Source organism: Oryzias latipes, chromosome 16 (assembly GCF_053564925.1).
Source record: "Oryzias latipes strain Hd-rR chromosome 16, Olatipes_Hd-rR_3.1".
In the NCBI taxonomy this organism is placed as follows: Eukaryota; Metazoa; Chordata; class Actinopteri; order Beloniformes; family Adrianichthyidae; genus Oryzias; species Oryzias latipes.
This window is the reverse complement of record NC_136252.1, coordinates 17261818-17269410: the sequence shown is the minus strand read 5'-3', so window position 1 is coordinate 17269410 and position 7593 is coordinate 17261818. Positions and strand designations below refer to the sequence as shown.

Below are 7593 nucleotides of genomic sequence, written 5' to 3'. Positions count from 1 at the left end.
TACCAGACGTGATGAGACGAACGGCCTTAGTACGGTGGGTTATGTGAGTGAGGACCTGACCACCCAATCCGGCCGCCCTGACAGGGATATCCAAAGGTTCTGTGGGAATGTTAAGCTCAGAAACAAGACAGTCATCAATGAAACTCTGCTCAGCTCCAGAGTCGATAAGGGCTCTACCTTCAAAAACACTAGAAGAAAAACTTAACTTGACAGGTAAATAAAGAAAAGGTCTCTCGGTAGAGAGAGAAGATTGACCCGCCCGTGGCCTGCCTTCTAACGGGGGGTTCGGGAGTTTAAACGAAGCTTACATTGATGAACGAGGTGACCGGTCTGGCCGCAATAGAAACACGCCCCCTCATCTCTTCGTCTCTGCCGCTCCTCAGGGGTGAGCTTAGAATGTCCAATCTGCATCGGTTCCTCTGTGGAGAGTCCGACAGAATCGTGAGACATAACATGAACATAGTTAGCAGCAGGGAATGGAGGAGAAGCACTGGTAAGGAGTCTCTTGTCTTGACGGGGGCGCTCAGCATGACGTTCACGGAGACGCACGTCGGACCGCAAGGCCGCGGTGACGAGCTCTTCAAAAGAGCTAGCCTCGGGTTGCGAACATAAATGGTCTTTAATCGAGTCATTAAGGGATTGGTAGAACACCCCTTTAAGGGCTATATCCGGCCAACCCGCCTCCACAGCTAGAATCCGAAAGTCTATTAGATGGTCACTCACGGATCTGTGGCGTTGTTTGAGGGCTAGCAGTCGGCGGGTGGCCTCCTCCTCCTTGCGGGGTTGGTCGAAAACCAGCCGGAACTCGCCTAAAAAGCGTTCGAAAGGAACTTGAGAGATGGGATTAGCGGTCAGGTAAGCCTGAGCCCATTGAAGCGCTTTACCCCGGAGAGAGTTCACTATAAGGGTGATTTTGCTGTGGTCTGCATGATAGTGCCGAGGTGCCTGCTGGAAGATCAAACGACATTGCAGGAGGAATCCCCCGCAGGCTCCTACGTCACCCAGGAAAGGCTCAGGAAGGAGCCGGATGTTTTCGTGAGCTGCTTTGTCTGCAGCGGGGCCCGGGCTTCCGGTGGCGGAACCCGTGTTGCTGGCTGAGGCGTTAGTAGGTCCTCGGGAGGTTAAATCCGTCAGAGCCAGAGAAATACCGTCCAAGCGACGGAAAAGATCCTGCTGGGCGGCGGCCATCTGGTTGAGGGATTCGGCTTGCCGTCCCAGAGCGATGCCTTGGTGAGTGACGGCCAAGCGGAGTCCCTCCGGGTCAGCTGGGTCTGGGTAATGGCCAGTCCGTTCTGTCATGATCGGACTACTAGGGAGACCCAGATGCTGGAACCCGGAAGAAACTCAGGAAGGCGTTGTATTTAACAGGATGTTTTAATTATAGAAGTCAGGGGACGTCGTGGATGCAGGAAACTGCTGTGGCGAGGTGGAGCGCCGAGGACGGCGTTCACAGTCCGTGACGTGGTGGAGCGCCGAGGGCGGCGTGACCGGCTTGAGGCGAGACGTGGACGCTGAGGACAGCGTAATCAGCTTGAGGCGAGGCGTGAACGCTGAGGACAGCGTAACAAGCTTGAGGCAAGGCGAGGACGTCGAGGATGATGTAATCAGCGTGGAGCGAGGAACCAGCGTGACCAATGGAGTGAAGACCTGAAGACGTGAGACAGACGGTAAGTACAAGCTAGGATTACTAAAGCGAGGGTAACTTAACTTGAGGCCAGGCGTGATCACCGGAGTGAGTATAACGGACTGGCGTAGTATGCTGGGATGGATCTCCTTAAGAAGGTCTGCCAGGTGATGAGATGATGCAGGTCAGCTGGTTCCAATGAAGGAGCAGGGAGGGGAGGAGTAGCAGCCGGAGGAACCGTGACAAAGAATTCCCTCTATGCTTGTCCAGTGCGAACACCATAGTCTATATGCTCATATAAGAAAGAACGGGAGTCACATTGTTATATGAGAACAATGTATACAGGATTAGGTTTCAGGAAACATTGTATTGATGGAGTTATGAAAATCACTTGAACAACTAAAATGACTTTATTGACCAAAAGCTGAGCTGCTGTGTGACAATTCTTTCCAAGGTTTTTCAAACTCTGAATGACTTTGTTGCATAGATGTGAAATGTTAAAACTGTTGAAATCCTCTCTAAAGCAATATTTAAACATCCATGGATAGAACTCATCTCAAAGATTGGGATACCACTTTGCTTACAGCTGGGTTGCATCAGTGTTTCCCTCACAACTGAGCACAACAATGGGAGTTTTATAAAAGAGACACAGTCCTCCATTTTGGCTGGGTATTTCAGTCTGTTTGATACATGAAAGTTTACGTAAAATGACAGGAAACTCGCGGTGGCTCAGTTTTGTGTCTTCATTCTGCTGCTATTTGAGTGGAATGTTTCTGGCTTTTGGAACTCTGCCTAAAGGTCCAGGAAATAATAGAGATACAACCACCTACGAAATTAAACATAATAAGTTAGATTTAGAACAAAGTGTAACTTTTCTTTGCATTTTTTGACATTTATTGAAATTATCCCATGTTAAGAAGTTAAAATAATAAACACGTCTATTTCTCACAATCAGTACTAAAGATAAACTAGATAAAACTAGAAACACTACCCATTCAGGTGTTTGAAAAAAGGAAAATTTAAGGTATCTTTACAGCTTTTCTGTCATGTTTATCTCCAAGCCCTGAGCCGTTTTGGCTCATGTCCACCTTTTCTTCAGTCCCATCACCTAACAGCTGATCCAATGAACTCTCCACAGATTCCTGCTGCCAACTGAGACTGCTGAAAAGACACCTGAGTAAGTGTGTGTCAGGTGTGGCTGTGTTAACCTAGACAAACCGGTTGAGCAGATTAAAAATGAATTTGACAGCAAGAAAACACGGGTGTATACCTGAGTGTGTGTGGTCAAGCACACAAAAGCAGCTAGCTTTTTATTCCTGGCATTGCGAGGCCTGTGAAACAGCAGAGTGGGGTCAGGTGTGCTTTATCTGACTATCTTGCTGACTTGGATAGGAAAATGTATGTGTGGGGGCCAGCTTTGATGACCTGGGCATTTGTGTTTACTGCTTGCATTTTGGCAGAGATATGTTAGGGACTGAAGAAGGTATCCTGGTTATTTGATTTATTTTAAGCAATAAAAACAAAAAAATAGACAAAAACACAAATATATCAAACCTAGTTGGCATATTTAGTCATAAATTGTTCTACAAAAGTTATTTTTAATGTTTTAAGTGTATAAATCCACCACTTTTGGACCTTAATGGAACTTTACTGGTGAAAATACAGTCTGTATATTTTTGCTGTGTGTTTGTAGACACTGTAACTCCTTTTGGGCATTTTTCTGTTTCCATACCTCATTGAGCCAATTCTGCAGCTGTTGGATGTCCTCTTTTTTCCATTTTATTTCCTCTTTTCTCTTGTTAAAGTCTCTGTTCTAATGTTCTACACTATCTAAGACAAATATTGATTTTATTGAAGCATGCAGTTATTGTGTTCCATTCAAGAATTTAATAAAAAAAAATCTAAACAGCATACCATGTACAAAATAGTTTTATGGAACACAAATAGACATAAATACCACTGTGGTCATTTTTAAATAAACTAGGGTTCATAATTCCAGTAAAAATGTCTTACTAGTAGATTAAATCAAGACAATTAATGATCTTTATCAAAGCATTTAGGACATTAGTACAGAACTAGAATGTAATAATTTAAGAAAAATCAGATGGATTAAAAAAATTACATCAAAGATTACCAAACCTCAGCTTGCCAAAGAATAATGCTCAGCAGTAAATAATTAGGAATAAAGTGCCTTAATGTTGCTTATCTTTTAGTCAGTATATACCAGCATGGAAGGGATTGCATTAGAAAATATCCAAAATGTCTTTTTAGGAAAGATACAACAAGCTTAACCATGGCAGTACATCACTTCTAACCAATTGCATGGTTAAGTTGAAGGGGGTTATCTGGACAATGCCTGCACATTTTGCATCAATAGACATCACTTTTAAATTAATAAAAACTTACAAGTACAGTAAGACAATGTTTGTAAAAATATACCTGATATTTTTTTTTAAATGGTAGATTAAAAGAAGAAACATCAAGATGTAGCTATTTCAAACCCAGGCATCATTGTGAATAAAATTCTGCAGTGGGACTTCAAAAGAGCTGTGCGTAAACAAACACACACATACCTCGATGACGTCAGTCTGAGCAGCAAGAAAAAAGGTCAACATTTTAGAAAAAGAAGATTATAAACTGACAAAACCTTTGCACAAAGTAATTTCATCAAATTAGTATATTATCCAAGTCCAAGTCTTTAAAGTTTTTACAGGTCTTTTTTGTTGCATTTTTTCTTTGTATTTTAAATGCTGTCCTAATAGACAATTCACACAATTCCAAGGTCATTATTTGCCAGAAGAACTGATGGAGATCCCAGAACACCACTAAGCAACTCAAGGTTGATGAGTGCAGAATCTTTATACAGTACATTGAGAAACTATTGCATGCAGTAATGGAAGAGTCTGGCCTGCAGTCTTTGTATATTAGATAAAGGTATGGCTGTTGAACCGACAACTGTAAGCAGGTGACAGTGGGGGGTAAATATAAGAGTGAGTCTGGTAAACGCAACACAAGAAAATACAATAGCAGAATGCCTTGCTTCCTTTTGGCAAGAATCCACAGAGAGGAAGATCTGAAGACTTAATTGTAGTTGGGAGCAGAGACTAGTTTTACAACTGAGACTTGACTAATCTGTGGTTGGAAATAAGGTGAATTCTGCAACTTGGTCTTAGACTGAGTGAAATCAGTGGTCCAGATGTGGGAACCAACTCTGTGAAGCGAACTCGTTTGATCTTGGAGACATGAAATGTGGGGAGACCCTGAGATTCCTGGGTGGGTGAAGACCAAAAGCAACAAGATTGACCACCTTAGAAATAGCTAAAGGTCCAATGAAATAGGCAGAATGCCCCCTGTGAAACACCCTCAGGCATAGGAGTGGAAACCCAGCCCCTCCGGCCCACTTAATAACAGCACACCTTTTGTTGTAATTTACAGTTTACTGACCCAGCACAGGATGAGCCCTCTACCAGGGCTGATGAACCAGATTGTCCTCAGACAAGAAAACTGTTCGAGGATACCCCTAGATGACAAGCAGAGAATGGTAGGATGATAAGAGCATGTTCAGTCCAGAAAACCTCATCTGATCACAATGAGGGATCCCGTGAGGACAGAATAAGAAGACTAGTCTCAAGTTGTTGAGTCATTCTCTCACACTGTTCCGACTTGGGAAGAATCCTGACAGGCTCAAACCAAAGGTCAGAGGTGAATTACAGACCTTTATCGGATGCAGTGTCTCTAAATTGCATAGCCGTAGAATAAGGGTCTGGTTCTAGGAAGTATATCGACAGTACATCAAAAGGTCTGGGGTGAGGACAAAGAGGTTGCTTTGAGTTTGTATATTTTCTTGACAACACTGCAAAGGCACCTTAGATAGATAAGGATCTGTCTCTTTCACTATGTAATTATTCATGGGCCCAGTTTGCTAGGACTGGAGACTTGAGAATTCAATGTACCCCTCCCCCACCCCCTCAAGATTAAATCTCTCCAATCAGGGTTGTGTTTACGCAATAAATACTTGCCTAAAATGGCATGGAAATGTTGACGTTATGATTCACTTGGATATGACTCAACTGCATGGGTTCTGGTGATTCATCCTCCCTGGAGACCATACATCTGTGCGTCTTCTTCTAAAATACATTAAAACCACAGTCAAAACAATCACGGCACCTGACAACGTTTGAATTTTATGGTGTACATTTCTATCAATCAACCTCCTCGAAGAGGTAAGTAGAGTTAAACTTTTTGAGTCGGTGTAATGGGATCTTAGATGAGAACCAGGTCAGTTGCTTGGGCTTCATCTTATTTGTTGCCAACAATTAGGACCAGAGTTGCCACAAACAATGGCTGGAAGGAGCAAGAACTACTAGAATCTGACAATGACAGAGAAGTAGCTCTTTAAATACATAAGGATACAGGTGAAACAGGTGTGATGACCTATTCAGGGTGTACCCTGCGTTTGTCCAACAGTGGCTGGGATAGGCTCCAGCAACTCTGTGACACGAAAGGGACTCTGCAGGTTTAGAAAATGGATTGATGGATGGGCTGGACATTTATTGGTTTAAAGGTGGAGAGGAAATGGGGGCACAAGAGGTCAGAAAAGGTGAAAGATCCAAAATGAAGTGGAAGGCAATTTTAATTGACACAACTTTTCAATAGTTTTTTGCGACTGAGAACAACACATCCATGCATCTTTTGAACCTGCTAAATTCCTTTAGGGTCTCTGGGTTGCTGGAGCCTGTCCCAACTATTGTTGGCTGGAGGCTGGGCACAGCCTAAAGAGGTCGCCAGTCTGTTGCAGGGCGAGAATTACCCACCGTTAAAATATTCCTTACCTTTTTAGAATAAAATCCTTTAGATGACACATTAATTGTAGCTTTTTAAATCCAGACATTTGACATTTTCTCAGAGACAGTAAAAAGCTATGAGTGCTCCACTAAAAATGGGTCCCATCTGGGAAATTTTAAGGTAAGTTTGTGTTAAAAAAATCCATTAGATAGGCCACTGAACTCATTAAGAGGACAATATGATGTCTGTGTTTTCTTTTTTGAGATTCTCTCTCACAGACACAGGTGCAAACTGCAAGCTACAGCTAAGGTGTGTGTGTAGGGGGGTGTGTATGCATGGAGAGCTGGGGGGCTGTAGTGGGAGTGAGTGGCACAGGTGGCACAGAGCCCCAGCAGTGCCGAGGGCATCAGATCGGCATGTGGCGCGCAGCCAACCACTCACTACATATGCCAAGGGGGAAGAGAGCGAGTGAGAATGGGGAATAAGTGTTTTTCTAACTAGCACATGGGTCACAGGTCTCCTGTCTTGCAGCATATGCTGTCAGTATGTCTGTCTACCTGTCTGTCTGTTTTGCACCTCCCTGCCAACCAAACAAAGTGCTATCAGCGGTCAAACTGTCAGTGCCAAGACGCTGGGATGGCGAGGCGAGGCGATGGGGGTTTGTCTGCTTTAGGTTCGAACATTCTGCACTCCTGCAAACACACAGACCTACATCTGAGCTTGCACACAAATGCCCACGAGTACAGTGCCAGCTTGTGTCATTATCATATTCATCAATTATGTAAAGAGTTGTCTGAACAGAGTTGCAGCACATTCGTGCAGACACACTCGCAATTTCCACAACACACATGCATTTTTATGAAGTGCCGTGGGGCTACACATGACCTGCACATTGCCTGCAAACACACAGACTTAGAGACACACAGGTGTTTGACAGTGTGTAGCTGAGGGCAGAGACCCATCTCTGAGTCTGATGCAAACAAGAAATATTTATTAGATTTAATAGATATTTACTTAAGAGAATTCTTGGAAAATGAAAACATGAAACCATACCTAAAAAAAATCATGAAATAGCAGTTACAGGTTAGCCTATTCAATTAAAGTTCCGTTCAGAAGAAAACCATGTTTTTGGTGTTTTTAACATGTTCTTGTGTCATTCTTTCTGATTATGTTGGACGTATACA

At 43.3% G+C, this 7593-nt stretch overlaps 1 protein-coding gene across 1 annotated transcript; it reads right to left on the bottom strand.

Moving 5' to 3' along the window:
- On the bottom strand, positions 1-1866 carry LOC144984405 (uncharacterized). The gene is made up of 2 exons (XM_078932696.1): positions 724-1866; positions 1-419 (listed from the first exon to the last, which is right to left on the bottom strand). Exons 1-2 carry the CDS (start codon positions 1297-1299, stop codon positions 294-296), a joined length of 702 nt encoding a protein of 233 aa, XP_078788822.1. The 5' UTR covers positions 1300-1866; the 3' UTR covers positions 1-293.
- Between the last annotated feature and the right edge of the window lie 5727 nt (positions 1867-7593).

Coding starts and splice junctions, on each gene's coding strand:
- LOC144984405 (XM_078932696.1), bottom strand. CDS start 1,299: ATGACAGAACGGACTGGCCATTACCCAGACCCAGCTGACCCGGAGGGA. Junction 420..723: donor TCAAACAACGCCACAGATCC/GTGAGTGACCAT, acceptor GACTCTCCACAG/AGGAACCGATGCAGATTGGA.